Here is a 25893-nt window from a genome sequence, read left to right as displayed (position 1 = left end):
AAACATAAATCATTAAGATAGCCCACCAAAGCAATGTCGTATTTCGACTGAATAAGAATCCAAAAATGGGCACCATCGACTGAAATGAAAGTAACAGCTCACTTCCAGAACCAATTCCCTCTTGATCACAAGTTCTCGTTATTTTCTAAGTCTCACCCAAAATTGGTGCTGTCAAGAAGAACACAATGATAGAAATCCGCTGCAACGATTCCCTGACGTTGATTGATCACCTTCCTCCAGAACTTTTCTTCGTCATGTATTACTTTTTTACTGTTATTACCTACTATAATCTATATTTTATTATTAAGAAGGAACATCCTCTTAATGTCTGCTATGGGACGAAGCCAAGCCCATTTCTTGAACTTTGTCAATAATAGGCACACAAACGAATAGTCCGAATCATGAAAGTTGGACTACCTTTTTACGGGTGGGTCAAAGATAGTTCACCACGTGTGATGAGATTGTGTCAAATTATTGCACAAAAGTCATTGTACATTTGGGTGGTGTCCATTTCTTGCATCATTGCACAATCACTGTCTGAATTGGGGACAGAGTAGTCAGGACAGGTAGCACCGAAGAATTAGGTCATGAAATAAATATGGCTAGCTAAAAATATTTAGTATCCACCAAAGTGTAATTGAGAGGATGATGACGATGATGTTGTGGGATTCATATTGGCCAGTGGGAAGGAGGTTACGTGCTATTCAAAATGTAAAGTGAACATTCAAAACAAGTGCCCTTTACTTCCTATAGAGACAATTTCATCAATTGTCTTTCCTAATATATACTTTTTAAATTCACAATTTTAAAAAAAATTAATAACTATGATTCGTATCCCAATACAATATAATCTTTTTCCTAATTATTGGATTGGGTGAGTATATTCTTAACAATGATTGTCAATTATTTTGATTTCCACCAACTCTTCTTCCCTATCGGGTCACTTTCTTAATTACGAATTGTAGATGATGTTTAAAGAAAATAATTCAAACTAATAATATGGGGTCCCTAAAGTGGGAGGGTTGCCGGCAAGGAGAGGTTGTTTGAGTGTCAAGGTTGAGATTTTACTATTAAAACATTATAAGTTTTAGTCACATGAATATGATTACGCAGTCTATTTCTATAATAATTTTTTATTTTTCTGTTTTTTTAATATATTTATTGATTTAAAAGTATTGATGTATTGAACTAATTTTTTAATTTGAATTATGTAATGAATTGAATCTTAAAAAAAAAAAAAAAGACAAAGGGAAGTAGGAGGGTTCCCAACTTAATTTCCACATTATGGATTCTTGCTACCCAATGATCAATTGATGTTGGTAGAATTTGATGGTTTACCTAATTAAGTTTTGGTTGTGGTTTATATGAATGGGTTTTGTAATTGAATTGCTATTTTTGTCAACTCAACTATATGCTTGTTAACTCAATAATGTCAATTAAATCGAGCAATCGTACCTAATCAGAAGTTTAATATTTTTTTTATTAAAAGAAACATAAAATTTAAAACTATTTTTTTTCTAATAATTTCGAATGCATTTAAGAAAAACATTTTGTAGCTACATATAAATATAGAAACCAAAATTATTCACTTACTAAATTTTATTGCTCCATAAAGTAGTGTAAGTCAAAAGATTATTGTTTTTCCCTTTCAGATAGAACTACAAACTAAAAAAAAAATTAATAATTAAGAACCACAAATTTTGTAAGTGTCCAGACTCCAGACTGAGCTGAATGAATGCTTCACATCGATGAGTACTTTTGTCATTTTCAGAGCAAAATGTGGATGGGAATTTCATATCTCTATCACCATATATATGGTGGTTCTACCTAATTTTGGGACAATAAGATTTAACTTGAAATTAATAAAAAAAAATTCATTGGGGTCAGTGAGATTGACTCGATAAATATTCTTGATGGTAAAATTTATATATTTTTAAACGGTTTAAGTGTATAAAACAATTTGAATATAATCTAGTGCGAACTGAATAAATTATCTACATAGAGTGATCGATCATATAAAAAAAAGTATTATCTTCAATTGTAGTTAGATAATGATTCACAGTTGAGATTTCAAGTTTATTGTTCATGCAGATTGAGTTGGGACAAAACCCACTTTGAAATCCTAGGATAATAATGTTAAGTTGGAAGGATATTTTTGTTAAATGAGCATAATTTTGCAACATGGCACATTTACAAGTATTTGGGAACCTTTTCTAGTCTTTCAAGTACTATGGGGAGTTGTGATTTGTCAAGAAGTAGACAAGTTTTGTTTGCTTATAAATCCCAAAATGATAGTGGAGAAATGGCGGTCTAGTCAAAGACCAATTAACTCACATAATTCCTTTTCATGCACCAACAAAAGCTTGTTTCAAAGCAATTTCAATAGAGTAAAAGTAAGGCTGCATATAAAGCTACAAGTCATGTGGAATCCCACTACTCTTCTCCTTTTAATAGTTTTCTCTTCTCTTTGTTGCATCTTTGATTTCAGTGTCAAACTTATCCCATAATTCTTGATTGTGTGTTGTCCTCTTAAAATTATAGGATTTTGATTCAAGACTCACTCCAAGAAATAAGTACCATGACTGTGCAACGATTATTAATTATTGTTTATATAAGTGAAGACAAAACATCTACTACTGCTAAAAATTATAGCACATATTGTCGCCATAGGTAAAAATCATAATGAATATTGATTAACCGAGGCAAAAATTAAGTTTCATTTCGTTTTGTCCGATCGTGGTATATAGTATTGATATACTGTGACTTTTAACCCATAGTATAGGGAATAATTAATTTTTTTCGTAGTGATTTATATTCGATCTGACTTGATTGTTTTGACATGAAAAATAGCTCCGAACACAATTAAGATTTAACTGTCTCTTTAATACAAAACCATTAAACTTTGATTGTCTACCTATCAGAAATAATGTTGGAAATTTTGGTTATTTGAAAGTTGGTTCTTGCATTTAATTATATATCAGCAGTAAAGGGGGGAGAACACTCGAACAATGTTTTGAGGAAGAAAAAGAAAAGAACAATAAGCACTAAGAATCGTTTTTTTTTTTTTTTCCCATCTTTAAGGAAACACATGAAAACCTTTGTAGCTCTAGCTTATAATAATGTTGCAAATAATCACCAGACAAACACACATTTGGGATCTTTTGTTCTAGAGATATTTGTAGGTTAAGCCCTCCTCCCAAAAGAATAAATTAAGTTACATTTTCGTCATTTGTCTGTTCTAATAATTGTGTAGTTATTGTTGTTGGGGTAGGGGCCCGGGGTGGGGAATAGGGGGTAGGGGAGCACCCCATTCTTTGATCTCTTCTTTATCCAACTATAATTAATGTTGCCCACAACTTTAATCATGTACCAAATATATGACTTGTTCGTCCTATGAATTAATATTGTAATAAATTATTAGTTATATTTTAAAAGCGAAAAATTATTAGCAAATAAATTGTTTGTTATATCAATTTGCGATGGTTAAAAGCATTTTACAGATACCTAAACATTGAAATATTAAAAGTGATTTAATGTTAGCATTTAGAGATGTTGTAGAGATCTAAAGGGCAAATAGCTTTTGCTTGTCATGAAAAAACACTTTCTTCAATATTTACCAATACATTTTTGTTATTTTTATTATCCAATTAGATTTATCGATGTGACAATTACAATTAATATTATATATATATATATATGAGTCGTATAGTCAGAAATATATAATAAGCTTTGAAACGACTGTAAATAAGTGTTACGTTTCATATTTTGGTTTACATACATGTACTATGTGTCTCAAATACTTCACTAAGTGTGTGAATTTTATATATACATGTAATATTTATATTTAAAATATAATATAAAATACACTATCTATATATATATATTAATAATTGAAATTAATGCAACAAAATGTAGTGTGAAGAGGGGGGAAAACAATAAAAGTGTCGGCCCTTTTTTTTTTTTGGGTCCATTTAATAATAATACAAGAAAATGTAGTGTGAAAGAAACAAAAATGGAAGAAATGAAATTATGTGATGGATGTTGACTAAGAGAAAAAAACATAAAGGAAAAGGATAAAAAAGATGTTTGTCCTTTTATTGCATCTCCATGTATTACAAAATAGAACAGCAAAGTTCTTTTGTCAAAACACATATTGATTGTAGTCGAGAAATTCTTAACCCACTAAAAAGTGATAACAGAAAATATTGTCTAAAATAAGTTATCAAGAAATGAAGTTGATTACTTGCAACCTTTAATTTTTTGACCTATAAATTAGTTACATTACATTAATAAAATAAATTGTCCATCAAAAATTCAAATTTTATGCACAATATGTTAGTTAGAAAAGGCAGAAGAAAGAAACACAAGAAATGGGGTGTCTCAAAGTATACATCAAAAGTCCCATATAATATCAACATGCAATGTGGGGACAACATCTCACATCACACATTGCTGTTTAGGTCAAACAAACCAAGTTCCTGAGCTGATTGCATTGCATTTTAATTCCAAATAAATAAATAAATAATATAATGGAAGCATGGGGATTGATGCATCCAACATTTATGAACCATTCATACACAAAATTGAATATTACTTGTTGACAGCTATTGGAAATTTGGAACAGGTCGGTATGAAGATGAGATTATTATTTTGTGTATGTAATTCGACCTGAAATAAAAGTGTGATGATAATTGATCTGATGCATTTATAATTTAATTTAATTAAATGAGATGGAATAAATTTGACCAGCATTCGCACCCATAATTCTTGTGTTCAGTAATCCAAGATTTTATGTGATATTTGTTGGCTGGAAAAAATATCTAATTCTGAAAAAAAAAAAATTCTTTTTTGTCTTTTTGTAATTCGAATTATGTTTGTTTTTGTATTTCATCTTTTTTTTTTGTCAATTTATCATTTCAATTTTACGAAATTTGCATTTTGTCATATATGTGTCCATTTTTCAATCGATCTTTTTATTTGACATACCATGCACATGTAATATTTTACCCGTACATTGTCTTTAAATATCACATGTGCAGTATGTGATGCTTTTTATAATAAAAAAATCGATCAGAAAACAATGATATATAGCAAAGTATAAATTCTGTAAAGTTGAGATGATAAATTAATAAAAATAAATAAATAAAATGACAAAATATAAAAACAAATATAATTTATCGTTTTTTTTTTAAATGTGAATTTATTCTGAAACTTGAGACTATGTAGTTTAGAAATTATCTGCTTTAACAACAATAAATGTGCAGACCACTTCTAAGTTCTAACAATTATTTTAGGGGTTAATTATATTTATACTCCATCCAGATATGTAAACTTATACTTCATCTAAAAAAGTTCCAAAATTACACTTATACCCCTTCAAAAATTCACAGTTTACACTAAACCACCTTACGTTAAAGTTTGGAAGAAAAATGCTACCGTCAACAAAAAGACTATACATGAAAATATTAAATTAGAGATAAATTAGAAATTTATTTAATTTTTTGTGCTGATGTCGCCATTTTCGATCTAAATCTCAGTGGAAGAAGGTCAAATATAAATAAAAAAAATCCAAAAGAAGTGTGAGTATAATTTTAAATTTTTTGAAAATATACATATATATAATTTCACATTTGTAGGGGCTTAAAAATCAAAATTGGACCCAACTAGGATGGTCACTCAGCTTTTTATATGGTAGCCTGGTTGGTACATCCTCGTTAGGCTGCATTAATTATGATGTTATATTTCATTTGGCTGTCCAAATCTTGGTTCAACACTATTACTTTACCTTATTAAAGGGGTCACAGTGCAATTTGGTCATAATATCTCATGTAATTTTAAGTATTTCTTTTTCTTTGTGTGTTAGATGCGTAGAGTAATACAACGTATATTTTTACTGTTAATGTGATAATTTTGATTCTGTGTTTTCTCAAACTTATTATTTTCCAAGTTTTATTCAGAAGAAAAGGCTATTTTCCTGATCATAATTGTATTTTCTTTAATTGTTAAATTACAATATTCATTATATTGCAATAAAAAAATATATAAATTATACTGAGTGTTTTTAGATTTGTCATCATTCAATACCCCATGTTGTTTGAAAAAATAAAAATACTTTTCTAAAATTTATAGTCGTCTAACAAATATTTTTCATGACAACCCATTATAAAAAGATATTTGTTAGACGATTGTTAATTACAATAAATATTTTAAATAATAAAAAATATTTATAATTATAATAAATTTTAACAAGGTTGGTTGTAATTTTTTTCTTTTAAAATAAAATCTGAAAGATAATACAAGTAAATATGAGGGTGAGTTTGAGAATAGCCAAGGGTCAACCACCTAGAAATAGAGGGTTTGAATATTAAACTCGAGTTCGTGAAATTCAAGGTACTTTTTTATAATCCATAGCAAAGATCTACATCTTAATCTCTTTATTATCTGCTTGATTCCACTTCCACAACACACGTTTACACGTCTCTCTCTCTCTCTCTCTCTCTCTCTCTCTCTCTCTCTCTTCTCTCTCTCACACACACGCACCTAGGAGACCAGTAGTTGCCAACTTATATAATACGCGAGTTCACCTCAAGAAGAAGAAATAGATTATAAACCAACTCCACCTCAACGAAGAAAAACCATTCAGCAAGAAACATAGACAAACCCACTTCTGATACACATTAAACGATCTATCACTTTCCTTCAAGAAAAAAGCTACATTTTAAATACAATCTTTCACAATCACAAGCAAAATATTCCCAAGTCTATATGCTCTTATTTCAAGTGCTAACCTTTCTTTTCCACTTCTTTTATATATTTATATTATTATTACTACACTTACACCACTTCTATGTGGCTTTTTTTCTTTTATTTTCTTTCTTGCTGGGATGTTGTTCAACGGCTGCTTCCGACACATTTAGGTACTACCCCAATAAATAATTCATTTTCTTGGTATATATAATTTGGTGCGTGTCAGTACGTGTTGTCTTCAAAGTTCTTTACTGGGGCGGGTGGTTTGGCAAATGGGTCGTTGTTAGAATTCCTGAATTTGCACTGCAAATGATTTTCTTGAATTTCTGAGAGCATCTTCCATGGATCTTGAAAGTGGGTCTTATCAGAATCTAGTAAAGGTGAGTTTTTGAAGTTACAACCTTTGGATGATTTTAACATATTATTTTCATTTTTTTTTTAAATTTTCTGATTGGGATATTGTGTTGGAGGTTTGCAGAGAGAGTCTTGGAGAACAACACTTACATTGGCTTATCAGAGTTTGGGAGTTGTATACGGGGACTTGGGTATATCACCATTGTATGTGTACAAGAATACTTTTGATGAAGATATTGCACATTCTGAGTCCAACGACGAAATCTATGGAGTTCTGTCCCTTGTCTTCTGGACATTAACTCTTATTCCTCTTTTGAAGTATGTGTTCATTGTGCTGAGAGCTGATGACAATGGCGAAGGAGGCACATTTGCACTGTATTCACTCTTATGTAGACACGCCAAAGTAAATTCATTGCCTAGTTGTCAGTTGGCTGATGAGGATTTGTCTGCTTACAAGAAGGATATCACTAGTCCTGAACCATCAACTTTTGGGGCAAGGCTAAAATCTACTCTTGAAAGATACAGAGTGTTGCAGAAATCTTTGCTTGTGTTGGCTCTTCTTGGTGCTTGTATGGTGATTGGAGATGGTATATTGACTCCAGCGATTTCGGGTATATACGTCACTGTTAATTCTACTATTCTGTCAAGCTTGAACTATGGAGTTTGTTAATTTCTGCGGTTAATTTTGGTGCAGTATTTTCCGCAGTTTCTGGTGTTGAACTTGCCATGGCAAAAGAGCATCACAAGTGTAAGATTCTCAGTTTTCTGTCTTAATAGTTCCTATCTGTAGTTTTTGGCTTGTCATGAATGGATAAATATACTTGAGTAATAGTGTTTTTTTCATGGCTGAATAATTCACTCATCAGGTAAGAAATTGATTTTGTTATAGGTTTAAGAAACCGTAGAGGATTTCATTAGTAAATAAGTCGATTACGTTTTAATTCTTTATACATAGTTGGACGGTGACCATGCTGATTTCACTATTAAACTTTGTGTTTGGACTATTCAGATGCTTAAATATTATGCTCTTATCATATTTTCTACGTTTCTTTGATATGTTTTAGTCCTAAATTCTGAAAATACTGGTTAACAAGTTCATGTTTTCCCTGAAATGTAATAATCTTGCAGATGTAGAAGTACCAGTTGCTTGTATCGTACTGATAGCCTTGTTTGCCCTTCAACATTATGGCACCCACAGGGTTGGATTCTTGTTCGCCCCCGTGGTCATAATATGGCTCTTGTGCATCAGTGCTATTGGTCTGTATAATATTCTCCACTGGAATCCTCACGTGTATCGAGCTCTATCACCATACTACATTTACAGATTCTTAAAGAAAACTCAGGTAGAAGGTTGGATGTCCTTGGGAGGAATTCTACTCTGCATAACAGGCAAGTAGAAGCACTTGAAATGCGGAACAAGTCGGGATATCTATCGCTGCATACAATATGTCTCTTTTTCCTTACAAGACTCTCTAACACGTGGTTTAACTCTTCCAGGTTCAGAAGCAATGTTTGCAGATCTTGGGCACTTTTCCCAGTTGTCGATAAAGGTTTAAGTAACTTCCTTTTAGTTATCTGATTAACTGGCTTTCTTTCTCATCTGAATTTGATCATCAGAAGCAATGTATTATTTAATGCTGGAGTTAAATTTTGCATGTGAGACTTTAATGGTTCATGTTTTGATGCTGTCAAAGGCGACGTTTTGTCTGACATACGTCCACTTCGAATTTGTAGATAGCTTTCACATTTTTTATCTACCCATCACTGGTCCTTGCATATATGGGGCAAGCTGCATATCTTTCTCAGCATCACGATATTCAAACTGATTACCGGGTTGGATTTTACGTCTCTGTACCTGGTATATTATGTTGAACTTAAGCTATTTAAAGTTAAGTTATATATTCATGAATTAATTCCGCTCACAAGATATAATCTTGTACTCTTGTGCTAGAGAAATTAAGATGGCCGGTTCTGGTGATTGCTGTCCTTGCTGCAGTGGTTGGAAGCCAAGCCATTATTACCGGAACTTTTTCAATCATTAAGCAGTGCTCTGCTCTGGGGTGCTTTCCTAGAGTCAAAATAGTTCACACGTCTTCAAAATTTCATGGGCAGATATACATACCTGAAATCAATTGGATTTTGATGATCCTATGTCTTGCTGTCATTATTGGCTTCAGAGACACCAGGCGAATGGGTAACGCATCAGGTAAGAAGCAAACAAAACTTACCGTAACCTCTTATGTATCATCAAGAAATAGGTTAGAAATGCAACATAATTGTCTTAGCTCCTCTCTCATAACATCCTAGCTAAAGAAAACATGTTGTTTTCTCTATTCAGGTCTGGCAGTTATTACTGTGATGTTGGTTACAACTTGCTTGATGTCGCTCGTAATTGTTTTATGCTGGCACCAGAGCGTTCTTCTAGCAATTATCTTCGTTTTATTTTTTGGTGCAATAGAAGCCCTCTTTTTCTCTGCTACTCTGATCAAATTCCTAGAAGGAGCCTGGGTGCCAATTGCCTTTTCATTCGTCTTCATGATAGTGATGTGTGTCTGGCACTATGGGACACTGAAAACGTACGAGTTTGATGTTCAAAACAAGGTATCTGTTGACTGGCTCCTCGAGCTCGCTCCCAGTTTGGGCATCGTACGGGTACGTGGCATCGGCCTCATACACACAGAACTTGTATCCGGAATCCCAGCTATCTTCTCTCATTTCGTCACCAATCTTCCAGCCTTCCACCAGGTTCTTGTTTTCCTATGCATTAAATCCGTCCCCGTTCCCCATGTTAGACACGAGGAGCGTTTCCTTGTCGGACATATTGGTCCGAAAGACTACCGTATCTACAGATGCATTGTCCGGTATGGTTATCGTGATGCTCACAAGGACGACTTACAATTTGAGAACGATCTTGTTTGTAGCATAGCAGAGTTTATAAGGACTGGAAAGACATGTCTAACCGACGCAGACAAACACTCACCAACACAAGGTGATGAAATGGTTGTAGTTGGGACACCCTCTACTCATCTAGATGGGATTCAATTGTGTGAGGAAAACGGGGCAAATCTTGAAATGCCTGGAACGTCTGAGCTAAGAGAAATACGGTCTCCACCGGCTGTTAAGCCAAGAAAACGAGTAAGGTTTGTGATTCCTGAGAGCCCGATGATGGACAAAGGTGCACGTGAGGAGCTACGGGAGCTAATGGAAGCTAGAGAAGGCGGCGTGGCATACATATTGGGACACTCATATGTGAGAGCAAAGCAAGGGTCAAGTTTGGTAAAGCAAATGGTGATAAATTTTGGGTATGATTTTTTGAGGAGGAATTGTAGGGCTCCCACTTATGCTTTGAGTGTGCCTCATGCTTCAACATTAGAAGTGGGAATGGTGTACCATATATAAATGGATGTGGGTTGTAAAGAATGTTTTTCAAGTGTTTTTGTACATGTGTTTTGTAACTAGATGGAATTATTACAGATGTTGATGGTACTGAAAATGAGATTGTTAGAAAGATATGAGATAAGGCTAACCTTGTCGGAAGCCTACCTGGGCGGTCATGTCATCCAAATTCAACCAGTTTTGGACAGCTTCATAGGAATAGTTCAAAACAAAGGCCCAATGGAGATACAAGGTTAAAACCAACATTTGAGCTCTGGTATTCTCAATAATATAAATATGGATCTTAATTTATTTAAATAGGGAGGAAAATGATATATGTGACAATTGATATTTTTTGTTAGTACCTTACTGTATATATGTCCATCAACACTTAATAAGTTATGATGAATAATAATTTTATAAGTGAGACAAATATACACATATTGATTTAAAAAAATTGTCATTTGAATCCAAACAACCAATCACCACTTGGTTCGAAATGGGAAAAAGCAGCAGTAGGAATGCCACGCAATTTGCAGTTATCAAGTCAACAAACTCGGCTCCGGTTTTACCGAATTTATTATTAATTTTTATTTGTTAGTGTACAAGTATCATAAAGCACGATTTCAGTTTCCAACCAACCAAATCTTCCACAGAAATCGCCAATCTCTTCACGACATAGGAGTTGGGGACTTTATCAGTCACCATCCTTCACCACTCAAAAAAGAATTAGTATATTTTCATAATTTTATCTGAAAAATAAAAATAGAAAAAAATATGAAGGGAGTAGAATGTACGTGCGCAGTGGGCCCCATGGATTGGGGTTGTGGATAGGGACGAAGCCCAAAACAAACCCTCTTCATTAAAACTAATCAACCCACACGCCATCTTTCTGCCGCAATATACGGCCTTTTTGGATAAAGTAGGTCCCACTCACCCAAACCCACGTGCCTTTCACGTGGCACCTCCCCATGCTTTCCTGGTTCCCGGTATATGTGTTGACGTGCGTGTATATGTATGGGCGACGGTGTCTGAGGGTGCAGGTACACAGTCCACCAAATGATTACACGTGGGGAGAGTTGGTACTATATATTGAGAGTGGTGGGTGGACGAGGAAAATGGAGATTGCAAGTCACATATCGTTGTCTGTCGCCCCCCCATAATTATCCACTTTCGCCCTTGTATTCACCTAATCTGGCGCCATGTTACATTTATTTACACTCATGCCACTCCTTCACATTTTTCCTTTTTTCTTTCTTTTTTTTTTATAATTTATTATTTATATAATTATTACTATATCATATCATATGTATAATCCCAACAAAGATATACAAAATCTTGGCATCCATCATCGTATTTGTGCTGACACACTATCATATATGTATACTCCTGGCATTAACCTAATCAAATTTCACTAGCTCATTAATACACTTTTCAAATTTTCTGAAATTCATTTTTCTTTTTTTTGTTTATCGACATAAGAAAAACAGGCAGCACACTCGACGTATTAGCGCAATCCTCATGTCGTGCACAAAAATTTATATGTTTTATAATATTTTATTAAATTATAAATTATATGAAAATATTTTATAATTTAATAATTGTCTTATTATATATAATAAAAAAATACAATATCAAATTATTTAATAAATTTATTTATGGTGCATTTGAAAAAATAATTTCAAATCCACCATTGCTCAATAAAATATAGTCTAAAATTAGAATAAAATGATTTGAAATTCTTTAAATTTGGACTTATCCAAATAATTTATCATTAAGAATTTAAAATTTATAATTTCAAATCTTTCAATTCAAATGCAATTTTACTGAATATTTTGACAATTGATGAGGTTGAAGAGAACAACTTATTTCATGAAAATCTGTCCCATCTTACTTTGTTCATTGATGACATATTTAACCACTTTGAATATCATATTTCAATATCCAGATTTTATCCAGAAGAACAGTATAACATATTTCAATAACTATATTTATATTTGAAATAGATTAAATGTTAATTTAGCAAGTTTTAATCACATATTCTCAATCTTAATATTCAAATAAATTTTACTAAGGAGACTTAGTTTAATTAACTAAATAAACATCCATAATGAAAAAGTCATAGGTTCCAATTAGGCCAATATGTGTGTACTCGTCTATCTTAACAATAATTGTTAATTAATTTATAATAATAATAGTTATTAGTTAGTTGTATATATTTGATATTTATAATTGACTTATATAAATTCTTAATAATTAAATTTTATAATATAATTGTAATTAATTCATTAAAAAAAATATTCAAACAAATTTCTACATAACAGAGAAGAAAAAACAATGCCAGTTAGGAAGCGGAAGTGGGCGGGCGATAAGTACCGGCGGCGGGGGTGCTGCCTCCGCTCATCTCCACCCCACCACCCAAGAATTAAGTCAAAACTATCCGCTATTTGCAGAGCAACTTTTATTTTTAGTTGTTACAATTATTAATACTACTTCTTAGCTGCACCCCCCCCCCCCCACCTCACTAGTTTTAATAATTGCATAGTCGGCAGAACCCTTTGAAGAGAAGTTAATATTATAAGGGACTTTTTTATAATTTTTTTATAATTATAAATATTTTTTATTATTTAAAAATTATAAACATTCATCTTAAAATTAATAATCATCTAATAAATATTTTTTCGTAACAGTCCTATATAAGGAATATGTATTAGGAAATCGTTAATTTTAAAAAATATTTGTAAATTTTCAAATAATTATGGACCATTTGTAATAATAATAAATTTAAAAAAAATTCATTATAATTCATGTTAAATAACAGTATAAAAATTACTATTTCAAAAGAAGCACTAAATATATATAGATATATATATATATATATTAAAATTGAATTAAACGCGCAGTTTCTATAAATATCATGACCTTTCTTCTCTAAATAAATAATTGATTTTATATATTACCTTTTCGACATTAGTGATTCAAATACAAAGACCAAGTAAAATGGGAAAAGAAACTTAACACGTGGATCACACATCCACGAGCAAGTCGACCACACCTCTTGAAATTCATACATCATATTAGTTTGATTGTACTTGTGTTAGGACCTTCTGTTTCCCCACATTTATGCATTAACTCGACATAGGACAACAGAACAAGTTTTTGTAATTGTCAAGGCACATGCACATATGTTGAGGTGGTGGAGGAGGACAATTACTTGGATCCAGCTGCATATGCTTATATTTTTGTTTATGTTGTTACAACAATTTCCACGAGCCTAAATTTATATATGTACTAGGTAATGGGCATAGCTACTAATAACATATATTTAATGCCGTATATTTTGTAGATGTAAGTACAATAATTACAACGTGCGAAATTAGGAAAGTGGCTAAAGCTCATTTAATTTTTTGCACCCGTTAGAAATAATTTTTTGTTTCATTGAATTTTTTATAAATTATACGTGAAACTATTAAATATTTATGAATTACTGATCCTAAAATCTATATTATATGTACTGATTATATTTAGAAATTGTTCTTTAATGAAATGTGGACAAAACAAAAGTGAAGTAGTTGTTGTAGCTATTTGGTGGGCAAAATGTGAACTAATGACAAAGAATTGGGGGAATTATATATAGTTACACAATAATTGAAGAAAACTGTCATAAATGTAAATATCCCAAAATGCCATAATTTTACCAGACAAGAGGACGTGCAATAACAATAATGCACTCATGCTGCCCATATATAAGGAAAATGTTACCCGTTTTTTCTTGTTAATCCCGTGTAAATGTATGTAAATTATATGATAAATATAGTGTAGTTGTTGTTAATTAATACACAATTCAAACGTATATATATGATTTTGGCATCATATGCACATTGGGGGAGGGGGGAATGTTTGTTTTAATTGTTACGAAAGTTAATTTAATCAAAGCTTTTGTTGGAATATTTTATCAATGATCATAAAATCGGGTGAGTTTTATTTTTATTTTATTTAATGATTACTCAAGATGATAAGTAGGGGATCGTATTTTTATTACCTTTTTTAAATAAAAAAGAAAATAGTTGCTCGTGTCTCCTAGTGAAATTAAATAACAATTTGGAAGGAGTGATTTGCTTATCCAAATTTGACCTAAATTATCCAATTAAAATATTAGAAGGAAGTCCTTGGCACAACTTATATCATGGCACAAGGCGTGAATATGAAATGCTTGAGGGATAACGTTTTTTATTAGCACTCATCGACTCCTTTTTTCAGTCTCTGACAAATTGGTCACACAATTGACCTTAATACCCCCATACTAGTTGCATTTTACACCCATCCACTCCAATATAACTTTTTTTCTTTTACATCTACACACATATATATATATATATGTAGATAATATCAATTTATGAGGTCGATATCCCATAACTTTAAGGTAATATGTCCAAATTCTAGCAAATATGTGGGATGTTATTATATTTTAATTAGATATAGTTACATGATAGTGATGATTGGTATATAATTGTTGGATATAAATATTTCATATTGATAATTATAATCGAAATATTAAAAAAAAAAAATCATCACTTTCCTTCAAAAAGAAAAATAACAGACATGGCAAATTATTACTTCTCATTCAATAGAACAAAACAAATTAAATGCAATAATTGGTGACGGGCTTAGTGTACTAAATAACAAATTTTTTGAACGTCCATAAGAGACGCGGTTTATATCGTTCCACTTAAATGATTGAATGGGAATAAGCACTATAAATAACTACTCGCTCATCTTATATGAAGGTATATAGTTTTAAAAAATAACGTGTTTTTAATGTGTATTGCAACGGTGCAACCCAAAGAAGAAATTGTCTTTTATATTTCTTCTCGTACCATCAACAATTAAATTTTAGTTCGATGATATAGGTTTTTTTTAAAAAAAATCTTATTTAATCATATTAAATTCGACTTTTTTAGATCAACAAAACATGACATTTAAAAAAAAAGTAAAAACTAATTAAAATTATTACTAAGTGTGTCAAGACACGAACCAAGAACAAAAGATTTGTATGAAAAGTGTTTTTTTTTGTTTTTCCAAAAAAGATAAATTCTGATTGCATGAATCTAATGAAGATACTATAAAGTCAAAATAATCCACATTAATGGCAAAGAAAAGACTGAAGATAAAAAGGTTAAAAAAGAATGCCTACACCAAAAATAGAGAAAATGACAAGAAAGGGCACGTAATGGCAGTGCCGTAATAAAAGAAAAATTTGAGGGGCAAACGCTTGTAGGGAGAGAGAGAATGTATGAGATCGGAACCAGGGTTAGTTCTGACTATAGTGAAGTGCCCTCGTCTCTATCCTCTGCTTCTGCAAGTGCACTTTTTCCACGTCATTTTTATTTCTTTTTTTGGGGAGTATTTCAACTCTTCAACCAGTTGTACTCCGTGCTTCCACCGCTTGTACACTTTCTATCCATCGCGCTGCATTTATTGTCTCTCTCTCTTAAACGCATGTAATCTCAAATCTCTCACTCTGTCTCGCACTTTCTCTCTCTACAAAAACTATATCCATCTGTACAAAATTCTAAATTCTCATTCTCTCTCTGTTCGCCTGTTCGGTGCTCTCTCTCTCATTCTTCCCTCGTTCTCTCTCCAAAATTCTCTGAAGAAAGCAGACTGTGAAACATTCTGGCAGTGCTGACGTGGACAGCATTTCCGATCACCGGTGATTGGTTCTGCTCTCTGAGATCGCTTTTCTGAAAGAATCAGTTGCTTTTTTTATAAGTAATGGATACAGGATTAGGTGTGAAAATTTGTTATTTTTTGTTTTATTGTTCTAATCAGAATGTCTTGTGAGCGACTACAATGGAAAATTGAAGCTTGTTAGTGATTCTTCTGTTCTGTTTTTTTGTGTACTTTTTAGCGGTGTGGTGAATTTTGTAGCTTCTTTCATTTAACATTCTGTTTTGCTTGTTCACAGGAGTTTGATGGTTTACGTTTCATGAGAAAAGATTGACGATTAATTTGAGCATACTGGTTTCTTGTCAAGGTAAAGCCGGAACTCTATGTTTTTTCATTTTTAAAGCAGTTTAAGAACCATTAGTGCTGATGACTTGTTATTTACTCTCCGTTTTCTGGTAAATCCACTGTCATTGTTGTGTTATTTATCATGTTTTGTTGATTCAATCAAATGAGTTTGTCACAAACTCACGGCCAATAAATACATAGACGCCCATGTATATGTATATATACATTTTCCTTTTTGAATGCCTTTTTTATTATTATTTACATTATTCATTTATTTCTCTATTTTTCTTTTTTATTTGGGGGGGGGGGGGAGTGCGGCTTGGGGTATGGTCTCTTAGCCTCTTACTTATTTTACCTGAATTTACTATTTGTGATTTATTCTTGTGTTGTAAGTTATGAGTCTGCAAGCTGAAGGTTCTAGCGAGTTATTCTTTAGGTTTGAAGAAGAGAAAATCAAGATCACTGCATAATAACGTCCTATCACTTACTGTAAATGGAAAAAGAATGTTTTAGAATGACATTCCACAGGATCCTCAGTGGTATTGGATTCTGTCGGAATCTACATCATACATCTTTGGGGTGATGGTTGGATTATTTCGGCAACGAAGATTCTATGCAGAAATTACGCCCATAGCTTACGTGGTTATTGATCTTCGTTGTTGGCTATAATGCTTTTCTGTTTGTTCCTGGTTTGATTTTGCTTGTTGCTAGGTATTACTTGAGTCATTAGGTGCGCCTGACATGTGAATTTCAAAATGGAGATGCTATCAATGTAATTTATGAATATGATGTCAACTGTATGTCGATATTTGGAAATTAAAATAAAATCATACTTTCTTTTCCAGAGTTGTACTTGTGAGTCTTATTATTTTAAAGATCTCTTGTCATATACGACTATGTTGTGAATGCAATAATGGATATGGCTTTAATGATGATCTCTATTGTTTTTCCTCATTAAATACTTCTGTGAGAAGATCTAGCATTTTGAGTCCAAGTAACGTTTTCCGTCTGATTGATGGTAGGTCAATAATGCTATCTGATAATTTATGATCTTACGTGGAAATAATATTTCCTGGAACTGCAGTTTCGTGCAAACCAGTGCTGAAAAGGTACTTACGGAGCAGAACCAGTGCTATGATGGCGTCAAAATCTTGTGGAAATTTCTTGGGTTTGGCCTCTGGGGAATTGCTGGATGTTCCTCAAACTCCTAGAGGTCTTCCGAGGGTGATGACTCTTCCTGGAATTATATCTGACAGCAATTTGAGCAGTGATGTGGACTCGGATAGCAAATCATCTTTTTGCTGTGAACGCATAATCATAGTCGCAAACATGTTGCCTTTGCATGCTAAAAAGGATAACGGGACTAGTAAATGGCGTTTTAGTTTGGATGAGGATTCACTTTTATTACAACTGAAGGATGGATTCCCACCTGAGACTGAAGTAATATATGTGGGATCCCTCAAAGTTGAAATAGAAGCCTATGAGCAGGAAGAAGTTGCACAGAGACTTCTTGATGAATTCAAATGCGTTCCCACTTTTCTTCCTCATGATATCCATAAAAAGTTCTATTATGGTTTCTGTAAGCAACAACTCTGGCCTCTTTTTCATTACCTGCTGCCTATGTGTTCAGATCATGGTGATCGCTTTGACAGACAGCTGTGGCAAGCCTATGTGTGTGCAAATAAACTTTTTGCTGATAGAATAATGGAAGTAGTCAATCCAGAGGATGATTTCATCTGGGTTCACGATTACCATCTGATGGTGCTTCCTACATTTCTAAGGAAGCGTTACAATCGAGTCAAGCTTGGGTTTTTCCTTCACAGCCCATTTCCTTCATCAGAGATATACCGAACGCTGCCTGTTAGAGATGAGATTCTGAAAGGATTACTGAATTCTGATTTGATTGGTTTTCACACATTTGACTATGCGCGGCATTTCCTCTCATGCTGTGGTAGAATGCTTGGCCTGGACTACGGATCTAAGAGGGGGCATATTGGACTTGATTACTTTGGCCGCACTGTGTATATAAAAATACTCCCAGTAGGTATTCACATGGGTAGGCTGGAATCTGTCTTAGATCTGCCATCTACTTTCAACAAAGTCAAAGAGATACGTGAACAATTCAAGGACAAGAAGTTAATTCTTGGCGTTGATGACATGGATATATTTAAAGGCATCAGCCTGAAGTTGTTAGCTTTTGAACAGCTCTTGCAGCTACAGACAGAGTTACAAGGAAAGTTGGTGTTGGTTCAAATCGTGAATCCTGCTAGGAGCTCCGGAAAAGATGTCCAGGAAGCAAAAAGGGAAACATACACAACTGCGAAAAGGATTAATGAGATTTATGGCTCCCCCGATTATGAACCTGTAATCTTGATTGATCGTCATGCTCCTCGCTATGAGAAGACTGCCTATTATGCAGCCGCAGAATGTTGCATAGTTAATGCAGTGAGGGATGGTATGAACTTGGTCCCATATAAGTATATAGTATGCAGGCAAGGCTCTTTTGCCATGGATGAAGCTTTGGGTGTGAAACTAGATTCTGCCAGGACTAGCATGCTTGTCGTGTCGGAGTTCATTGGTTGTTCTCCATCTCTGAGTGGAGCAATTAGGGTGAATCCCTGGGACATTGACTCCGTTGCTGAGGCCATGAATATGGCTATTACCATGCCTGATGCAGAAAAGCAACTGCGACATGAGAAACACTATCGATATGTCAGTTCTCATGACGTGGCTTATTGGGCTCGCAGCTTCATCCAGGACCTAGAGAGAGCTTGTAAGAATCACTATGATAAGCGTTGTTGGGGCATTGGTTTAGGCCTGGGTTTTAGAGTTATCTCACTTTCTCCAAGTTTTAGGAAGTTATCTGTTCATCACATTGTCTCAGCATACAAAAGGACAAGCAGAAGGGCAATATTTCTGGACTATGATGGTACTGTTGTACCTCAATCCTCAATTGTTAGCTCTCCGAGTCCTGAAGTGGTAAATGTGCTTGATGCTCTCTGTAATGATTCCAATAACACAGTATTTATTGTTAGTGGGAGAGGAAGGAGTTCACTAAGTGACTGGCTTGCTCCTTGTGAAATATTGGGACTGGCTGCTGAACATGGGTATTTTATGAGGTACTGGAATCTTTTTGAGTAGTTTGCTTCTACTTTTTTTTTTGTAGAACCATTTCTTTCTTTTTGAATAAATGTGTGTAACTAAAATCTGCATGTACTTTATACAGGTTAAACAAAAACGCTGACTGGGAATCATTAGCTTCTGATCTTGATTGGAAGGCAATTGTAGAGCCTATTATGAAACTTTATACAGAAGCAACTGATGGATCCTCTATTGAGATTAAAGAGAGTGCATTGGTGTGGCATCATCAGGATGCAGACCCCGACTTTGGCTCCTGCCAGGCCAAGGAACTGTTGGATCATCTGGAAAATGTGCTTGCAAATGAACCTGCAGTCGTTCGAAGGGGACAACATATCGTTGAAGTTAAACCACAAGTATGCTCTCTCTCTCTCTCTCTCTCTCACATACACACACACACACACGGAGAGACTCACATGCCATGCTTGCATGCTGATTCATACTGACAGATCATAATTCATAGGGAGTGACCAAGGGGTTGGTTGCTGAGAAGGTGCTCTCAATGATGGCAAGCAATGGTAAGGCGCCAGACTTTGTGATGTGTATTGGAGACGATAGGTCGGATGAAGATATGTTTGAGAGCATATCAAGTGCTGTCTCCGGTTCACCCCTTCCTGCATCTCCAGAGATATTTGCGTGCACTGTTGGGCAAAAGCCAAGCAAGGCCAAATATTATCTTGATGATACCGTTGATGTCATGAGACTTCTTCGAGGTCTTGCCAATGCATCGAATCCAAAGCCTCGGGACAGCGCAGACTTCCAGGTTGCCTTTGATAATGTGTGCTAAAAAAATAAGGTAGGTTATGTAAAATGTTCTGCTTTGGAGAATTCTCTGTAGCTGAACAGGAAAAAGTTGATATAATCAATTTACTTTAATAGGGTGTGTAAACTGGAAAATGCGGGACTTTTAGGGGCCTCGGCTGTCTGTTGGTTAGCTTTAGTGTAGAAAGCATCTGTTGGGCAAAAGGTGTAGCTTTGCGGACGTTGATGGCTGCCTAATCGTTAAAAGGCACCATTCATTTTGTATAGTAAATATTTCTCTTGTTTGGTTCGTGATTTCAGCACATCTCTCCCTGTTTATGTTAATAACTGTATAGCAATCTTGATATCATCTCATATCTCATGTAAACATGCATGTATGTTGTACGAAGTTTGCCGTTAGATGGTACATGCTTAGTTCATGATCAAATTGTTTTGGCTTAACTGTATTGATCAGGAATGTATGAATTACTTCAAGTTACGTGGGGGTAGCAGGTGGGTTCGTAGGGGTGGTAAGCTCGCGAGTTGGTTTGATTTGAAGCTTGACTCTAGCTCAAAATTTTTTCTATTTTTTAATATATGTTTTTATTGTTAACTCCATATTTAATATTATATCAATTGTATATTCAAAATTACTTATGCATTATAATTATTAATTGATATCATGTATTTTAATTTTAAATAATAATAAATTAAGGTGCTTTTATTTATACATTTAATCTCTATACCAAAACAAGCTTAATCTACATTTACTAAGTTTTTTTTTTTTTATTTGTAGATAATTATTTGATATGACGCATATAACTTTAATATTACATTTCGATATCTATTTGTAATTTGTTATACTTTTTTAAATTAAAAAGTCTTAGCAATTAAATTATAATTTTGTATATCTATCTATGAGTATATATTTAGACCAAGATTCACAACATGCAACTTATTTTATTACTTATAAATTTATACCAAAATTTGATGATTTTTCTGAATTAATCTATATATAATAATAATAATAACAATGGTTGAATAATTTTAATTATTTTTATTGTTATTTTATTATATATATAATGAGATCAATCACTATTTTTATATTTTGGTTTAAATTCATCTCTTAAATTTTTTTGGTATATAACGAGGTCAACCACTTTTAAAAAATAACTTATGTTTATGTATTTTATTAATATTAATAACTATGCAAAATTATGTGCAAGTATTTTAATAATTTGATGTATATATATTTTTCTATATTCTTACTAGTTATATGACTGCTAAGCTAATAAGTAGTTTATAGTTATAACAATAAATTAAAATATCTAACCATATGTTTGATATTTTTTTAATTAATATAATGATATTTAATTATTTATTTATATAAAATTGATGAAAATTAGAATTAGGCTCACCAACACAAGTAGTGTCTTTCTTTTTCTTCATCCAAAGGCCAAAAATACAAATATCAAAATCTATTCAAAAAACACTTTACATCAAAAAAAAAAAATTGCCCAAATTTGGTTCAAGCGAACTAATTTAATCATAAACAAGTGTATCTGTCATGATACATCTACTTTGTGATTGATAATTTTTGTTAAACTGTACACCAATCACATGACAAGTTGTCATGTAGTTAATTCAAATTTGATCCGAACTTGATCGAGATAAAAAATTTCCCCTACCTCACATTAAAACTCATGGTACATATGCATTTAAGACATCTTTTTGCATTACAATTCATGAGTCGGGCACTTGATTTCAGCACCAAATAGGGGGTAATCAATTTATTCGTAAATCGGTAATAGAGAATTTGGCAAATATTACAAGATTGGATTTTGCGTACACACACAAACACAACACAGAGTTCTCGTTATACTCTGCTCAACCTTTGCTCAGACACGCCGAAAATCCATAACCCTTTTACACTTATACACCTTATTTATATTCTTTCGCTCATCCCAAGAAACTCAGAACCCACAACAGTTGCGCACAATGGAGACCTTCATTCAGGTGTCCTGAACATTTCAGCCCCCCCTGCATCTGTATTTTTGCTTGAAGAAAAATCTGGAAATGGCATTTAAAATGGGCGAAAACGTTTCTGTGTTGCTCTTCACCCTTCTACTCTTTATTGGTGGCGTGTATTCTGTTTCAGCTCCTTCCTCACCTGCCAGTAAGTATTTATGCACGCACGTTGATGTGTGTGTATTATATGTATTAAATATCTCTTGGTTGTGGAGCTTCTGTCATTCATTTGAATCATTTTTTTCGCTTTTGTTGTTGGGCAGGAATCGTAGACGGGCTTTTCTCTAATGCATATTCCAAACTGATGAAATGGGTTTTATCACTCAAGGCCACCTCCAGGACTAGAAAAGATTGATGTTCCTGATTAGAGGGAAGGTTTCTTGGAATGTTTATCTGGTTTGTTGTTGGATTCGCAGCAATATCAGGGCGTCCAGTGATGAATTTCGAGAACGGGTATAATGTGGAGACTGGGTTTGATGTCAGCAATTAAGCTTGGGATTGAGCCTTACTCTGTTGAAGTTTTGCCTGATGGGAACCTTCTGATTTTGGATTCTGCGAATAGTAATATCTACAAGATATCATCCTCTTTGTCCCTGTGTAAGTTTCTGCAGTGGGGATTCTATTTTTATTGCTGCTCCTGCTAGTTTTCTGTGGGTTTGTGCTTCATTGATCATGTAGTTTTTGTCCGAAACGGTTTGTTTCTACTTACAGTGATTTTCCAGTTGCTGGGCTTCGAGTGGGAACTTGATGTGTTTGCCAAAATATAGGCTGAATGGCTGATGTTGATAGTGAGTTGGCGTATCTGGCATACCAAATCTATATGGTGTAACTGCTGCATCTGCTGAAACTTTTTTGCATTGATGAGATGAATTTGGTTTTTTGTGATGTTACTTATTTTAGGAAACTGTTGATTTCAAATGCTTCTGGATTTGGAGTCTTATCAATTGAGAATGTTTTATTTGTTCTAAGAAGCCAAATGCCTGACAGTGTTGCTTCCTCTGAAATTTAAGTTTCAGCAACTCTGTTATAGAGATATCAAGATGGTGGAGAAGAGGGTTAGAATTGGTGATAATGGGGGTTAATAGCGTGGAAAAGAGCAACTTGGAAAAAGTGTCTTCTGGTGGTTAATTGTTCAAGCGCATAGATTTACTGCCAATTACCGAGTGCTAGGGAAGTGACTTAAAACTGTAATCTGCTTCACAATCTCAATTTTGGAATGTGGGGATTGTTTCTAGTTATGTCTTTCTCTCCACTTTTTCCTCTTATGGTGATTTCTGGAAAATGAAGATAGCAGGGCCAAGTTGGTTTCAGGGTCTGCAGATGGATACTCCGGACATGTGGACGGAAGATTGAGAGAAGCAAGAGTGAATCATCCAACTGGGATGATAGAGGAAATGTCTACATCGCCGACACTGATAATATGGCAATCAGGGAAATAAATGATACAGGTGATTATTCTGGATTCACCGTTTTCTGTCTTGGCATTTTTTGTAATTCAGTCCCCAAACATGATTGAATAATGTTTTTGGATTTAGGTTGTGGCCTTAATTTCTTTTTTTAGGGGTCTCTCAACCATTGCTGGAGGCAAACGTGGTAATGGAGGTCAACATGTGGATGGACCAAGAGAAGATGCAAAATTCTCTAGTGATTTTGATGTGGTCTATATTTGGAGCCATTGCTCCCTCCTTGTTATCGACTGTGGAAATAACGCAATTTGTGAGATACGACTCCATTATGATGATTGTGCTTATCAGTATGGAAGTGGTTTTCCCTTAGGTAAATATGCTCGAACATTCTGTTGTCTTCACTATTTTGAGAGGGGAAATTAGGGAGACAGAATATCTGCAGGAGCAGCAGGGCTTTGCTTCAAAGAAGTGTTGGTTCAATTGCATCTTCTCAAAATTTGAGTCTACTTCCTATACTCTGATCTCAATTGCATTACAATACAAAGCTTATTCGAGCCTCATGACCAAGTTTGCTCAAGTGTGATTAGATCCTTGTGCAGCAATAATTTGTTTGTAGATATTTGCCAGTGTAAAGTATATAACATTCTTTTGTTTGCTCCTCTAGGATGAGGGAGTTATGCGCAATCAACACCAAAAGCCATTAAAGTCATCAATAAGACCACCACTAATTCCAACAGAAGACCAGCAGGAAAACCAAGAAGAAAGCTTTCTAGGATATGTTGGAAGTCTGGTTGCACAGACCAGAGCATCTGCTGCAGATATTCTGAGAGTAGTATTTCCTATGTATAGGAACAAACCTAATCATCCTTATCAGCAATGCCTTAATCAACAAAAGAAGCATCCAAATTCTTGGCCCGTACAGGAGAGCGTTGTAGCCCCAGGCGACGATGAACTTCCAACCCTTGGAACCCAGAATTTCTACTCCTCATCGAACCTAAGACTTCATGTCTGAAGATTCTGAAAAAGTGCAACATCTCCCACAAAGCCATGCTCTCTATAGTGGGTGGGAAGGAGACTTTTCACAGCAGCAGAAAATAAAGAAACAGCATCCTCGTTATTAGTATCATTAATCAGCTCCACGTACTTACTATCAGCCACCTATGAGAAGACGAATTTGATAGTTCTTGAGGCCGTGCATGAGCAAGAGAAGGAGAGGGACGATCTGATGATACTGGATCAGGGCACATTCCTGTTCAAGAACGTATAGTACTCGTGCTGGAGTCAGCAATGTGCATGCCATGATAAAAAAAAGAAATATATACATATATATACATATACACATGATTTTCTTCAAAAAAAGAGAAGAAAACCCTACCCCCAACCCCACCCATCTCACCCCAACTCCGGCCGCCTACCCCCACTCCCACGCCCCGCCCCCCACCGTCCCCAATCTAGCAATGTCGCTGTCGACCAGCAACAAGAAATAGGGCGACTACCGGCCATCGCCTTGACAATGGCCGTCGCCCAGACAGAAGAATGCCGTCGCCCTCTTGTGTGGGGACGGCGGTCGTCGCGTCGCCTCGCCCCCAATTTTATCTTTTTTTTTTTAAATTATTAAATAATATATTTTAATTAATTAAAACTAATTTTAGATAATTATTATAATTATTAGATATTTAATTAATAATTTCTTTGTTATTTATTTTGGATTTTTTTTCTTTTAAATATATATAATACTAATTTAAACATAAATGTCATTTTATAAAAACTAATAAAAATTTAATTTAAATTAATTTATAACAATTTTTATAATTGTTTAAGATTTGTATTCATGTACATATCTAAATTTTTTTAAAAAAAAATTAGTTTTTATTTTTTATAATGTAATTTCTTTTTTTTGGTATTTTATTTATAATATAAATATATTCTTGTAAATTTTGAAATAAAAAAATAATGTATATAAATATGTATAAGAAAATATATTTTTATCTTTTTGGTATTTTTAAAAAAAATTGAAATAAAAAAATAATTATTCATAATTTTTATAATATAATAAATTCAAATATAATTTATTTAATATTTTTTTAAT

At 33.7% G+C, this 25893-nt stretch overlaps 2 protein-coding genes and 1 pseudogene across 10 annotated transcripts; all 3 read left to right on the top strand.

Annotated features, from left to right (window-relative positions):
- Positions 1–6562: 6562 nt before the first annotated feature.
- Positions 6563–10613, top strand: LOC105156598 (potassium transporter 6). Its single transcript, XM_011072775.3, has 8 exons — positions 6563–7127; positions 7226–7712; positions 7796–7849; positions 8230–8490; positions 8599–8651; positions 8836–8959; positions 9053–9307; positions 9440–10613. Exons 1-8 carry the CDS (start codon positions 7089–7091, stop codon positions 10498–10500), a joined length of 2334 nt encoding a protein of 777 aa, XP_011071077.1. The 5' UTR covers positions 6563–7088; the 3' UTR covers positions 10501–10613.
- Positions 10614–15974: 5361 nt separating this feature from the next.
- On the top strand, positions 15975–20690 carry LOC105156596 (putative alpha,alpha-trehalose-phosphate synthase [UDP-forming] 9). Of its 8 annotated transcripts, none has more exons than XM_020691800.2 (5): positions 15975–16267; positions 16445–16513; positions 17576–19610; positions 19718–19985; positions 20079–20233. In XM_020691800.2, exons 3-5 carry the CDS (start codon positions 17626–17628, stop codon positions 20097–20099), a joined length of 2274 nt encoding a protein of 757 aa, XP_020547459.1. In that variant the 5' UTR covers positions 15975–16267; positions 16445–16513; positions 17576–17625; the 3' UTR covers positions 20100–20233. The 8 variants fall into 8 exon arrangements, with proteins under 8 accessions (XP_020547459.1, XP_011071076.1, XP_020547458.1 ...); XM_011072774.3 differs by having other exon boundaries at positions 15976–16189; positions 20093–20690; XM_020691799.2 differs by having other exon boundaries at positions 15976–16189; positions 17514–19610; positions 20093–20690.
- Positions 20691–22231: 1541 nt separating this feature from the next.
- On the top strand, positions 22232–25383 carry LOC110011489 (uncharacterized; annotated as a pseudogene). Its single transcript, XR_002286519.2, has 4 exons — positions 22232–22546; positions 22662–23846; positions 23934–24174; positions 24469–25383. The product of XR_002286519.2 is annotated as an uncharacterized LOC110011489 (transcript).
- The last annotated feature ends 510 nt before the right edge of the window (positions 25384–25893 follow it).

This window comes from Sesamum indicum, linkage group LG2 (assembly GCF_026168435.1).
Source record: "Sesamum indicum cultivar Baizhima isolate 11 linkage group LG2, ASM2616843v1, whole genome shotgun sequence".
Lineage (NCBI taxonomy): Eukaryota > Viridiplantae > Streptophyta > Magnoliopsida > Lamiales > Pedaliaceae > Sesamum > Sesamum indicum.
Note: the sequence above shows the minus strand (reverse complement) of the source record. Positions and strands in the feature narration are given on the sequence as shown.

What these genes read in the sequence shown, in the direction of transcription:
- LOC105156598 (XM_011072775.3), top strand. Translation starts at nt 7,089, where the DNA reads ATGGATCTTGAAAGTGGGTCTTATCAGAATCTAGTAAAG. An exon ending in TTTCCCAGTTGTCGATAAAG is followed by an intron (nt 8,652 to 8,835) that starts GTTTAAGTAACT and finishes TCGAATTTGTAG; the next exon opens with ATAGCTTTCACATTTTTTAT. An exon ending in GCGAATGGGTAACGCATCAG is followed by an intron (nt 9,308 to 9,439) that starts GTAAGAAGCAAA and finishes TTCTCTATTCAG; the next exon opens with GTCTGGCAGTTATTACTGTG.
- LOC105156596 (XM_011072774.3), top strand. Translation starts at nt 17,626, where the DNA reads ATGATGGCGTCAAAATCTTGTGGAAATTTCTTGGGTTTGGCCTCTGGG. An exon ending in GAACATGGGTATTTTATGAG is followed by an intron (nt 19,611 to 19,717) that starts GTACTGGAATCT and finishes TACTTTATACAG; the next exon opens with GTTAAACAAAAACGCTGACT. An exon ending in TCGTTGAAGTTAAACCACAA is followed by an intron (nt 19,986 to 20,092) that starts GTATGCTCTCTC and finishes CATAATTCATAG; the next exon opens with GGAGTGACCAAGGGGTTGGT.